The sequence below is a fragment of the Pholcus phalangioides genome, unplaced genomic scaffold (genome assembly GCF_987345545.1).
Source record: "Pholcus phalangioides strain wild (caught in Gottingen) unplaced genomic scaffold, Ppha-v1.0 ptg000007l_1, whole genome shotgun sequence".
NCBI lineage: Eukaryota > Metazoa > Arthropoda > Arachnida > Araneae > Pholcidae > Pholcus > Pholcus phalangioides.
Window position 1 is genome coordinate 44,501,661 of NW_028301600.1, and position 14,907 is coordinate 44,516,567.

At 33.6% G+C, this 14,907-nt stretch overlaps 1 protein-coding gene across 1 annotated transcript in view; it reads left to right on the forward strand.

Moving 5' to 3' along the window:
- Positions 1–436: 436 nt before the first annotated feature.
- The window catches only part of LOC149085344 (NK1 transcription factor-related protein 1-like), a 31,210-nt gene continuing 16,739 nt past the window's right edge, over positions 437–14,907 (forward strand). The window contains exon 1 of the mRNA XM_089233905.1: positions 437–632. Within this exon, the coding sequence (XP_089090031.1) occupies positions 437–632 (196 nt within the window). The remainder of the gene's footprint in view (positions 633–14,907) is intronic.

Consider the following 14,907-nt stretch of genomic DNA (forward strand, 5'->3'; position numbering starts at 1 on the left):
CTACAATACCTGAAAAACCTAAAAATTAAATGGTCTTAAATCAATTTTATATCGATCAAACATCAAAAGCTTTCCTCCTCCAAGCAAATAGGATAATGCAATCTCAGCCTTTATTTAGGTTGGTGGCAATATGATAGTCGTTTTATAGCATACGTTTCGGGGATTTATCGCGTTATTCGGAAATGGCGCGAAATTCGTTTTGAGTGGCTTTACTTTTGTACAAGCGAATGTGAAGCATGTGGTGAGAGTGAGAGAGAGCGTGTCGTCACGTGGCACGCGAGCGAGTTTCGGGAGGAGGGCCGGGCCTTGTGTGCGCTCTGCAACAACGAACGACAAGTTGCGCATTACGAGGGGCGGAGGGCGTGACGTTTGCCGCCGAACAAAGAGGCCTTTTGGGCCTAACGAGCCTTTTTCGAGACTTGAACAATTTCATGTCATGGACGGCGGCGGTGAAGAAACCGGCAGCGGTTGCGCCACCGAGGATGGTGAAAAGGTGCTGCCGCCCACCCCGACTCCTTTCTCCGTCGATGATATCCTTGATCCCGGCAAATTCACTGGATCTTCTCGTTTGCGGACCTCGTGTTGGCCACCGAGATCTGAAACTTCTTTTTGTAGGAGCGATGGAGCCAAAGGTAAGAAAAATATTAACCACCGTTCTATAAAAACCTGTCATACATCGAATATATATCGTACTTATTTTTTGAATATTAACCCTTTCATTGGCAAACACTGAGATATAAAAAAATGCAAACATTTTGAGGGGTTATATTAAGCAAACGAGGTAGCCTACTTTGAATGCTACAATGACAGAAAAATTTACTGTCAGTGTTAAAAAATTACTGGACGTTTCACTTCGCAGAACACACTGTATTTATATGGTTTACACAGATTTGAATAATATAAAAAAAAATGTCATTTATTGTTTGACAACTTATTTTTCTATCATTGTTGAAGAATACACAGCAATATGTCTCCCCCACACATGGTATTCCCCTCCAAAATGCAAGGGTCAAAAATCATTCTTGCTTGGCTTGTCAGAAATACGAGACGTGTACCTTTGATTTATTTTTCTGGTAATTATAGAAACTTCGTGAACAGCTCACAAGTAAAAATCGAATGTTTAGAAGTTGCTTAGAAGCATCAATGCCGAAACGAGCTCAAAATATACAATGCCTTTATTTGAAAAATATAAGAAACTCATGTGTTGCTTGTGAGAGAAACACGGCCAAATAAAGGGTGTAAATAAAAATTACCTGAGGACTTCAAATTAGACTCTTTGACTAAGAAACAATCGTTGTGACATACAATCAACATAACGGTCGATGCGAAGGGTTCGACAGCTGGCTGATGCGAAGATGAATTCAGAATTTATGACTGAATAACGGTCGATATTCTTAAAAACTCTATCCTCAAACTTTCTCAAACTGAGAACAAATAAAATGTCCAAAAAAAAAATTCGACGGACAGTAGGCCTAAGTGTGTCTAATTTTAACTTACTTGAATATTTTTAATACAGTATCAGTTTCATACAAATGAATATATGATTAAAATTTTATTTAGAAATTAGTCTGCCTGCGTATCGCATCTGGCCCGCCGATCATAGGTTGAGAATGCTGCTCCATCAAAACCGAATGAGTACGTATTCGGTAAACACAATATTTGTATTTCAGAAATAAAAAAAGAAGTAGATTTATTTATTTATTTATGCATACATCTCAACAGACAAGCATTACTCAGTTACAGAGATGCACAAGAGAAGACAAAGACAATAAAAATACAAATATACATAGACAAGCGAGAAATGATGATTAAAAACATAAATTACATGATACGGTAATTCGAGACAAAAAAGATTCATAAATGCAGCTTGTAAAAAATAGAAAAGAAATTCTGATTCCATGGATATAGTAAAAAACAATAATTAATTAACAAATAAAAATTTTAACGCTGAAATTATACATACCGTATTTGCCAGTCGTTTCGGTAATTAAGATGATTATTCGATAGCAAGTTATTATTATTTTGTGTTTAATACTTTTCAGTAAAGCAAGGCGATAGATGAAACATGAGAGATCTGCGAATACGAAGAGTAAATTTATTAAATTAAAATATTCGTTGTATAGGTTCTGGTTTTTGTAAATTGATTGTTAAATCTTCAATTCTTTGTTAATTTAAAGAATGATTGAATCATCATATGTAAATGTTAGTGTGAGAATGCATAGACTCTTTGCAAACTACCGCTTTATGATCAGATCAATAAACGCATCATAACGAATATCGTAACTGTATTATTAGAGAATCTTGGCTGTTATAACCCCACGCTGTAAACTCATATAAAAAAAAAATAACTTACTTGCATATCCTTTCTTGTGTCATAATCAATTAGTTAATTTCTAACCTGGACTCGACCCTAGAATCTGATCAATGTGAGGTAGTGATTTTCAAAAAATGCTCTATAGGATGTTTTTCAGAACAAAGTAGAAGTAAAAATGAAAATATAAAGAGTGACCACATGGCATATATCGAAAGGGGTCTGTGGTTTCCTTGGTTTTCTCTTTAATCAAGGGGTCCTCGGATAAGTGCTAACTGAAAAAAAAAAGTAAGGTACGCGTGGATCAGGTTCCGGATTGAGTTATCTATACTTCGAAATCAAATTTGTCAATTATTGACCATTATGTCTAATATCGACGGTTTATAGAATTGCTAAGCTGCATTAAAATGTTCATAAAATTCCTATGGCTTCAATAAATTTTGGTAGAAAAGCGTTTACTAGCCTATAGGGTGGTGAGAAAAATAACATGAGAAACTAATAACCATTTTTCATTTTGTTTTCAATGAACAAAAACATAAATTTCACGCGTTTTTCTCAAGAAGACGAGGAAAAATATACGCATTAAACTGTGTATGTATATGAAAAGAAAGAAATGAATAGAAATTTTTAAAAAGTCATTAAGCTTGGCAAAAATCCAGCTCACATTAGGAAAAATGTACAAATTTATTTATAATTCATTCCAGGAATTTCGAAATCATCAGCTAAACGAGATTTCATATAATTATGATCTAAAACAGATTTTGTAATCATATCTACTTTCGCATTTTCTGTATCTCCCATTATGATCCAAGTTTTTTTTTCTTGACGGCTTGTACAAGATGAGTAATGTATTAAGAAAGCGTTTTGGTTTTATTGGCGCGAATGGATATTTCTTTCTCTCTTTTTATTAAATGCCTTTCTTTTTTGATACGATTTGATCTCATTAAAATGAAAAATGGAAGATACGGTATGCTGGAAAAACTACATTAAATATGTAGATTTTTCCATCATTAAAAACTTATAAAATTCTTTATAGAGATCTAAACACGTGTTCGGAGATATTGCATATTCAACACATAATATACAATGGACATTTTAAATTATAAAATCTTCTTGTACATGAACATCTTGTGAATAACTCAGGCTATAATACCAATATTATGATTGAAAAAAAAACAACAACCTCAAACAAACACGAAAAAATATTATTTTGCACACGTTTCTGTGAGGCACTACAGTTTCAAATGTTCTTTGCTATTCTTTATAAAGTAAACGTTACACGGACGGAATATCGGAATGTTGCATTTAAAATTCATTGCTTAAGTTTTTACATAAAAATAATAATCCAGATTGTGTCGAGAAAATACACTTCATGGAAACTGAAGGATAGTATGGTTTTTGATGGGCGATTTTTTTCTATGTACAATTTCTATCCGGTTGAATTAGACCTTGAAAACTAGATGAAGAGTTTTGAAAAGACTTTGTTTCTCGAATCTACTTGGCTCATAGTAGATCAGCCATTGCGTCGTACAAAAAAATATAGAATATAAGTTTGAAGCGATAAATCATTATTTGTACAGAAGTTTCAATTTCTAAATAAATATTTAAATCCGTGCAGAAGCCCACCTGGCAGTCCAGTGGTTAGGGAGCTAGTTTCTGACTATGCAGGTCTGGGTTCGAATCCCGGTTCGGGCATGGATGTCTACTAACAAATTCCCTGGATAGATCGTAAAGATCTATTGGGAATACGTGGTGATCACATACTCTATGAAACTAAGTTGAATTTTGATATCATTAATATCATTAATCCATACTTTGATGAGACAACCATAATTTTTTAAGGGCAGTGTATTATATTTTACCATAATTATTAGTTGGGTTTTTTTTCGTGACCAATTGCTCTTTTTTGAGTTGCTGTATTTTGGATATATTTGACATCCATATTTTTTATGGACATCTTTTTTTCAGCCACTTTGTTGGGAATTTTGTTTGTTGTGGTCTTTGGATTTATATAATTACAGAGAAATATATTGCTATGCGCATTTGAAGATCATTTCATGTTTAAGAGAATAAATACTATACTTTCATCTTTAGTCCAAACTACGATATATTTTAAACAAAAATCAGATAAATGCAAACTTCAGTTATCTCTCTTTAGCAGGGCTGGACAAATCGCAAAAATATCTAGGCGCTAGAAAAAATTTTTAAGCGCCAAAAAAAAAAATTTTTACCTCAAGAAAAATGTCCAAAACAGTGCTCCTTTTGACTTTTTCAGAGAGCACAGGATCCTCTTTTATATGTTATCAGAAATGCTGCTATAAGTTCCAAACATTTTGTGCTGCTCTCAGCCTGCATTGTAGTAGCTACACTAAGAAAATTTTAGGCGCCAATACCAATTTTTTAGTCGCCATGGCGACCTGGCACCTGGGATTTGTCTTGCCCTGCTCTTTAGTGAATATCTCAAAACAAAATACCCTTCTCAAATATAAGTACTGAATATATATAGCCGTATGCTGTTAAAGGAGGCTTTCACATGCCTTATATATTTTGTCTGATGTATTTTTCATTTTTTTACGATTCATGCAAAAACTCAAAGAGCATCGTCCTTGAAGTATTACTCGCGTGAAAATCTCCACTTGGATTTTTTGTGCATCTAACGGAGCAATAAAGGATTGAGGATTGGAATAAGAAGAAGAAGAAAAAAAATGTTTTCGCCTTTTTCTTCTCGATAGCAAATAGCGCGGTAGTTTCGCTTCAGATTTCTGTCTCGTGTTCAAAAAAGAAACCAAAATAAAATAAATAAATAAAAAAACCGGACATTTGGGTCTGAAAAGGAGCGGGAAAAATAAATACGAGAATATATAGCCGTTTTCTATCCCGTACATATCCGTATATAGCTGCGATTACTCTCTTCAAAAGAGCCACTCACCGCAACAACGTGCTAAAAGTGGCAATGGTAACGCGCTAAACTTGGATCACTTTTCATTTCATGGAATTGACCACGTGGCAATGGGTTTTGGACTCGAAGTGACCCATCTCATTTTTTTTTTTTTACACGTGTGAAAAAATGGGAAGCACAAGTTTCCATACCTTCGTCTTTTTTTACATTTTTTTATAGATCCTTTCCTAAAAGGGTGTTTCGTTTTCTTTACGCTCTCTCTTTTGTGCCTCGAGGTCTCAAAAATCGGGATTTTAAATCGTTGAGAAGTTTCTTTTCTGGAGTTTTATCCTTTATATATATATATATATATATATATTCAGTATATTCCTCAAGGCCGTACAAAGAATATATGATCTTAAATACACACGTTTTCTTATCTTTGAAGAAAAATCTAAAAAAAAAAGAAAGAGAGAAGAACGGTTATAGAAGTTTGTGTATTGATATTCGTTATTTTTACTTGATCTCTGAACGGAAAATATTCCACAAAATTTGTGTCGTTTCAACATAAACTAAATTGATGAGATTAAGATAATTTTTATAGCTTTTCTTTTATGCCGTATCAAAATTCTACGCTTAAAACGCGTGTATTTTCTCTCGAAGTAAGCTAATTCTAATGTAGGTCTACTGTATTTCGATTCGAAGAAATATGATGTTTGTGACTCGAAACAATCAAATTTTTTACGTATCCCAAAGAGCTGATACTGGTGAATCCCGTTTTAACGAATACCGTTATAGCGAAAAATCTCGTTTTAACGAATACTGTTATAGCGAAAAATCTCGTTTTAATGAATACTGTTATAGCGAAAAATCTCGTTTTAACGAACACTTTTCTAATCCCCCAGATAACTTTACATAGGAACAATACAAAAAAACCTATAATTCCTTTATAACGAAATTTCGTTATAACAAAGTGATTTCTCCGGTCTCTTGGAGTTCGTTATAACGGAATTCGACTGCAATACAATATACCTTCCATATACATTCCATTTTCCATTAATGTATCATGTGATTCTGTATTTAAACTGTTTAAATTATTGAGGTCTTCGTTGCTCATTTCTAAGTTTTACTTAGTAATAAGAGGATTATTGTGTAATGCTAACACTTTTCAGCCAAAATGTGTTTTATAATACTATAAATTAATCTTCTATAGCAGTGATTCTCAACCTTTAGATGCCTGTTGCCCGGTTGATTTTTTTTTGTAAGTGAAAGACCCGGTCACAGGGCCGCAACTAGGCTGAAGCAGGTGGGTCTGGTGCCCCCCGCGCTGGACCAGAGGGGGGGGGGAACCGAATTCCCCCATTTACTCAGGGGTTCTTAACTTTTTCCAGCCGTGACCCAAAATCAGCAACAAGCTCAGCTTCGCGACCCACGAATCTGTTAGTTTTTCAAAATTAGTGAAACCAGTGACGCAACAAGTGCATTTATAAGTGGATTTGTACAACCCATTTCGGAGACATATGCGAATCAAGTTTTGGTCGTGACCCATATCTCAAAAATCTCTGGCTGTAAATAAGGTACGAGCCTCTCGGAAGCCACTGTGAATTAAGTTTGGGTAATGACCAATAGCTCTAATCCCTATCTATAAGATTCGTACAACTCATCTCTGAAACCCCTGTGACCCAAGTTCCGTTTGCGATCCATAATTCAAGAATCCCTGCTTTAACTGATCCATTTACATTACACGTACTGTATTTACATTACACGGGGAGCAAAAATGAATACTTGCCCCTGCTGACAAAGTATCTGGTGGTGGCCCTGTCCGGTCATACATTTAACTAACAGGAAATAAATAGTAAAAATGAAACGGTGAATCACCCATGGCCCAGTTTGACTGATGTCAGGGTAATGATCGGTGCTCGGTACCGACAAGCGGCCCGGTACAAACACCATGTGAATAATTATTTTTCATATACATAATACAGACATAAATTCTATATGCCCTCAAAATAATTTCAATCATTCACACAGTAAATTAATTAATTTATTTAGACGATAATTAAAATGTACTTATTATAGCTATAAGAGTATTTTTAATTTAAAAAAATAGCTGACTATATTCTTTTTTACTTTCACTTTATTTCCCATTTCTTCAACTTGGTGTAGTTTTATAGGTCTCTCTGAACACATGAAATGTTATCAGAGCGTTTCAAAATGATAGTATCAATAAATTTACTACTTTACCAAACACCAACTCTGGTCATATTGATATATTGCAATTTACTGCCATTAATGAGATGGGTTTGAAATGAAGGCGCTGTCTATTGGTGGTCGCCTCAAGCTCGTTAGGGAAAAAATATCTTATCTATATCTTCCCTCGGTTTCGAACCCGGGACCGTGACAGCAACCTTCACAGTGATAGACCAGCATTTTTACCACCAATAAATTTACTGGTAATATACATGATATAGAAACAGTGATGTAAAAAAATCTGGTAATATACATCTATCTGTGATATGCTAAAATAAATCTTGAAGATGTGTTTTCTATAATACAATGTAGGTTTTAAGAGCACAGTTTTGTAATAATTAGTTTTTGACGATATATTTGCTATCATAAGCGTACGCAGAATTTTCTCAAAGGGGGGTTTTAAATTTTTTTTTTCTTCTCAAGGAGGGGGTATTTACGTTTTTTCCTGCAAAATAACACTATAATCTCGGCTTGAGGGGGGGGGGGGTTAGAACCCCAAAATCCCCCTCTTTGCGTACGCCAATGTTAGCTATTCAAATACTGTAGAATGTGATAAATCGGTTACTAGGCATACTTACCAATCGTGTAAGTTTGATAAATTTATCACTTTCACCAGCGATTATGCATAATAACCAAGTGTCGTTAGTAAATTTGATAAACACTTGAAATTTATCGTCTTTATTTGTGATTATCCATAATATCCTAGTGTAATTGGTGAATTTGATAAATATGAAAAAAAAAAACCAAATGAGCGTAGTATGTGTAAATGAATATAGTCGGATCTCGATGTAATAACAAATTTCACGATCGTGCCCCGATATAATGATACAATACATGTATGAATTATCATTTAGTACGATTTATCATGTTTACCAACGACGCAACGCTTAGGTATTATGCATAATCACCGGTAAAAGTGGTAACTTGTTTAGTACTTACCAAATTTACTAACGACGCTTGGGTACTATGCATAAACGCCGGAAAAAGTGATAAATTTATGGAAATTTATCATGCTTACAAAAATGTTTAGCGATTATGCATAACAACCGGATTTATCACATTTACCGTAACATATACACTACTCTATAGAGGGTTAAAATAAAGTTTTTTGAGAACATATTTTCCTTAATTTACTCTACTTATGCTGTTTGAGATTAAAGAAACTGGATTAAATTTACTAATAACTGAGAAATTAGTCTCATCAATTAATAATAGGTAATTAGACTAATAATTAAGAAAATCTCGAAAAAACTCATCCAGCCGATATTAAGTATCCAGTTCAATCCAGTACTAATATTAGTTGGTGCCTCCATTGCTGAGAGTTCGGTTTGTCATAGATTTTGCTTAAGGTCACGGAAATGGGAATATCGATTGTAAATATTGCTGTTATATGCAAATGCTCAGACTTATCGACCTGAAGAGAAAAAAAAAAGTTAGTGGAAGCTCGCGCATTTTGTGACAGGTGGAAAAAAAAAAGAATCGAAGTTTACCCATGTTTGCAAACTACTCGTCTTTATTGATCTTATCTAAATATTTTTTTACTTCAATTTTTTCCTCCCTTCGAATAGATGCTCACGTTATTTTGTTGATCTATCCATTTATTTACGCCATCCTCCTAAAAAAATATCACTTGATCAGTGTTTTTTGCTGGATTCTTTCGAGGCTTGCGTTGACGCCTCAATGCCTTAACGCTATTTGACGTTAACCTATTGATTGTCGATGTCTGGCAAAGTTTTGGGAATCTTTCGAAGATGAGAGAGAAAGCCAAAAAAAAAACCAAAAAAAAAAAAAAACCCAATAAATTGGCGCGTCTCACCAAATGTTGGAATTTCTAGGAAAAAAATAATAATATCCGCTCTCTTCAAATTTTATTTTTTATTTTGCTCCTCGCCATTTTGATAGAATTCGGTTCGTTTGTTCTATTCAAAATAATGTTTCTAAAATCTCAAAATATTTTAAGAATTTTAACAAGGTCTAAAAAAATATCTGATCTATAATTCGACTCGACGATGGGTCTGTAAAATATTTCCTGTTGTTTGAAGACGAACTTTAAAAAATTAGGGACTTTATTATTAAATTAAAAAACCATTATTGAAAATTAATTTCGGAATAAAAAATTTTGTATGTATAGGTAGAACAAAACAAATTAGGTATGAGTTTTGAATAAAACAGATAACAGCGTGATCGCAATTTTCAATGGTTGTTCATTAAATTATTGAGTAGATATTTTTAATGAAAAACTAGCTTTCAATAACAAATAATTTCGGTCACTCATTAAAATTTGTATACAATGACAATCGATCGGAATTTATTATTTCATTTTATTCTTTTTAATAATTATAATATTGATTATACAAGGTGATTCTAGGATTCCTCTTGATGCATTTTACTGGCGAACCGTTGATACCAGAGGCATGCTTTCAATTAGAAAAAATATCCAAATAACGTGTAGAACTAGGATATGAAATTTATGTTGCAAGGGTTGCAGTTTTTTAAATATGAAGAGTAACTTTTCATACGCACACCCGGTGTTCAAAAACCCAATTATAATGTTGTAGCCCTATCTTTCCTGAGGCCACCAAATAAAATTTCCACGTTTCTAAGTGCAACATTCGCTGAGATATTTGAATTCAAATATCTCCGTAAACATTGCACTTAGAAATGTTTTTGTTGGCCTCAGGAAAGGCAGGTAAACAACTTTCCTATTGGGTTTCTGAGGACAGGGTGTACATATAAAAAGTTAATTCTTTTTATTTTAATAACCTTACGACCCTTTGCAACATAAATGATGTATCCGAGTTCTACACGTTATTTGGATACTTTTTCCAACTGGAAGTATGCTTCTAGGATCAACGGTTTTCCATTAAAATTCGGCAAAGGGAATTATGGAATCACCCTGTATATTTGGTTGAATTTTTTCCTATACAGCTTATCAAAATTCTGCACTACATAATTATGAGTAAACAATAACATTATTAACATTACATAATTAACATAATACAAGTTTATTTCGTTATTGAGAGTAATATGTCGAGAGTAATAGTCGTATCATGAGAAACTCAAAGCAAACTTCTATATGAAGATTTAAAAATCTGTTCATCTCTACAATATTAATTCTCAAGTAAAAATTAATTGGCCTAGAACAATTTAGTGCATTTTATGCAGAACGAAAGCAATATCGCTTCAAGGCAAATACAGTAGGCCTATACATCTTCTATTTGTTTAAAATGCCCTATTTTTTGCAATTCCAATAAATTTTTTCGCGTACATCTTAGGCTTGTAACTCGAGTATTTGTTCGCATATTTTGGGTCATTTTAGCGAATATTTTTGCTCGTAACCTGTATTATTGGTGAGTCGAGGCATTTGTGACTAAGCGTACCACTGTATATTCACAAGAAATATTAAATAAATAAATTAAATTAAAAAATAAATAAATATACAATCATCAAAGTATTTATGACTATAAGTCCGGGATTGCACTATAAAAGTCTGATAAAAGTTCTTTTATAAAACTTGAAAAATGCAACCAATAAGCATATTGCGTACATTCGAGCGAAGGTAATAATAGGCTTATTTGTTGTTTGTGTTGCTGCCCCGTTGATAGGAAGTGGCTCCAATATTTTTTATCCAAGTTTCCAACAAAAAGTAATAGTAATGCTACATTGTAGTAATAAGTACATTGTCAAAACCTGCTTTGAGACGTTTTTCACAGCAGTCGCGCACTGACTACCAGCCACAGCATAAGGTTCAGTGCGTGCTTCTGCTAGCCGAATTTGAATCAGTGACTTATGTTGAATGCCGAGTACGAACTGAGTGGAATGAAGGGCTTCCAACCATGGGGCGGAGATACGGGGGGGGGGCATTGCCCCCCAGCGTCAGAGGTGAAGTTGACTGATCTAATGTATAAATGCATATATTAATTGACATCATCATCATCTTGCCCCCCCCCCCCCACCAGACTTCCAAGTCTATCTTCGCCTATGCTTCCAACATCTGACATCAACAACGTATCTCTGTAGCAGTTGATTTACTAATACACAAATGACTTGGCAAGACATCAAATACCGTTTGGACCTCTGTAGAAATGCTAATGGTGTCGGGCGCGGTAGCCCAGGTCGATATAATACTCGCCTAAAGTACGAGTTCGATACCCGGTTCGTCCTTGTCAGAAACTTTCCTGACACAAGAGTGCAACCGAAATGGCGACATGACCGCAGAAGAAAATTGCTATCGTAGGGAGTCCCACATCGAGGTGTTAGTGCACCAACCCCTCGATGAGTGTAAAAAACAAGTCTGCCGTTCGGAATCGGCAATAAATTGTAGATCCCGGTCTAAATAATTAGCCCTCGTATGCACAAAATGACCGTGGTGCGATAAAATGATCAAATGGTGCCAAACTAAATCAAACTAATGGTGTCACATTTAAACAATTGAACTTTCTTAACCTGCAAATAAACTTGAGGAATAGGCCTCTTTAATGCAACTAAAATTTGTACCTAATCATGGGTTGTTCTCTTGCTATAAACCATTATTTTTGGTTACCTTTAGCCCAGACACCTGTATTTCGTAGAAAAAGTGCGGCGCTTACGTTAACCTTATATATTTGATTATACGTAGCAAATTACTAGATGGTAAAAAAATCCATTATATGTGTTTTTCTTAGTTTTTTTTTTGGTATTTTAGAAAGTAGTCCTACATCTTATAGTGTCATTTCAGTACAAAATACGGCTAACATAAGTATAAAATGTTTTTTTAATCTACAAAGAGTTGATTCCTTCCTTGTTGGTGTCATTTTTTGAGAGCTGCTCAGATTTTAGGTGATCAGAAATTTATAAAACCGTACGAAATTCCGGGGATTGAAAATGAAATTCAAGGTAGAAACTGTTCAACTTTTTTCCGCAAAATTTTATCGCTTTATAGATAACGGTAAAATAAAAGCAAACTATATATTTACCCATAATTAATCGTTTTAGTCTAATTAAAAAATTCACTCTGGTTAATTAAATTACTGTGCTCTGATGTATTATTTCAATTAAAAATATGCTAACAGCGACCCATTCGCATTCGTATTTTCTAAAAAAAAATTCAATACGTTTTTAATGGGGCGAACCACATAAAGAGGTAAATTTTTTTTCAGTGCCGAAAAATACGGAATAGGTATGACAAAAACGGTAATTAAATATTGTTCAAGGTATCCGACTACTCTTTCCAGAGCACTTTTCTGTAAAATGGTACTGGTGTGAACTTTAATAACATTTTTTGATAGAAAGTGTCTCAAAATGGTGAAAAGAATAAAATAAATTTTGGACTATCTATATAATTTTCTATGAAAAAGTGATTTTTATGTAAAATTTTAAGCAAAATTTGTCTAATATTCGAAACACGATTGCAAAAATTTCTATGAATGGAATATTTCGTTGTTTTCACTCTATATGCTATAGTGATGGTGCAGGTTATGGACCAAAATTTAAAGGATTGTATGTGATGCTCATAAGTTATACTCAAATCTGTTATATAAGTACGTGTGAATTTTTTGAAAGTTCATTCTACATATCGTTTGTAAAAAACATTGTAATTAGACAAATACATGAGATAGACCTTAAATTTTGGTGCATGTGAATGTTAAGAATATATAGTAGACTAGCATAATGAAATTTCGTAATGATTCATCCAATAGATTTTTATAAATCATGTTTCAAACTCAAATAAAATGTCAAAAATAGCATTCTTCGTAAAACTCGTTCAAAGTTTTTTATTCACGAATTACCTGTATGTAAAACCACATCACTAAAGTGAACGTAACTTCGATTCTATGCGTCATATAAACGAAACAAGGCTGTTTTGGAATCGCAAGAAATCGGGCTTTCATACTAAAATAAATAAATAAAAATTTGTATTTCTTACAAAATGACATTTTCAACGTAGTCCTTAAGGGGTCTCATATCCTTTAACCTGGGGAAAAACTGTGATCTAGTTTGAATATCTGTAAAAAATACTATTTAATCGTTGATTTATTAGCAATTTTTTCAGATGCTTTTGATCAAATACGCTATCCTATGGCAGTATAAATTTTTACATACATTTTCCATACCTTTAATATTTACATACATTTTCCATATCTTTAATATTTACATGCATTTTCCACACCTTTAATATTTACATGCATTATGGTCCCCAGTCATGATGAATGATTTTTTCATGAAATATATTTTAGTTTATTGCTATTTGCGCGGTCCTTTATTTCCCCACTCTTCAGCAATTTTAACAATAATCAGCAAATTTGTTGAAAATTTCCATTTTTGTCTACAATTTACTCCATATTTAGTATTGCGATTTACAGTATTTTCCTCGATTAGATATGGTTACCCTAAGTATTAAAGTCTAATTTTTATTCGAACCCAGGGCCGGAACTAGAGGGGGCAGGGGGGCAACTGCCTCGGGCAAAATTTTGGGGGTGGCAATTTTTATATGAACACATAGAACACCGTCATGAAATTATCGAATTTCAAATTTGTGGGAGCGGCAAGACAATACAAAAATTCCAGCTAGTTACTGCCCTGTTCGATTTCATAAGAATATTACTAATATCAATGAAAACATTTTTCATTTAATTAGAATTAAAATTATCAAGTCTGCCCAGACTACCTGTACCATACCTCGTCGCGAACCATAGGTTGAGAAACGCTGCTTTAACCCATTTTTGACCGCTTCCCTAATTGACCGAATTGCAATATTTTTTTGTACATGATAAATGGTTACTTGTGAATAACATATTTGAGAAGTATCAAAAAAATTAGACGTTAATTTAGCATGTTTTTCTTCATAATTTATACAAATTTCCGATTAATAAAATTTTTAATTAATATAAATAAACGTAATTGAAATTTGAATAATTCGAAATTATGATTTTAGGAAACCACATGTGCCATGTAGAATTTTAAAAAAATACAATGACATTCATTAGACTTTCTAATTTCCAAAAATGTTAATATCATACAAAAAATTTGTTGAAAACATTTTTGAACAAAGCGTTGTGCAAATGCAACGTCAGTCAAAAATGGGTTGAGGGGTATGTACTGCGCTTCCGCACAATGTAATTAACATCATTAAAATTGGCCAAAAAAAACCCCCTAAAACCCCCATTATAATAAGATCCACGTGGAAATCACGACTACCAGTCAGTGTGAAAAATCGGTGATTATGCCTATTAAAAAAAAGGCTGCCGTTCGGAATCGGCAATTTAAAAATTGTAGTTCTTTATTTACTTATTTATACATACAATATTGTTTGGCCGAGGCCTATACAAGAGGGTACGGTGATGGGATTTGACATAGGCGATTGATGCTACATACAAAATCAGAGATTGAAGTACAGAATTTGATGAATTATAAATCAAGAGCGTGCCGTTTATTAAATATAGATTTTTTTAAGCTCTAAGACGGAGCAAATGGGTCTCTAGTGCATAGG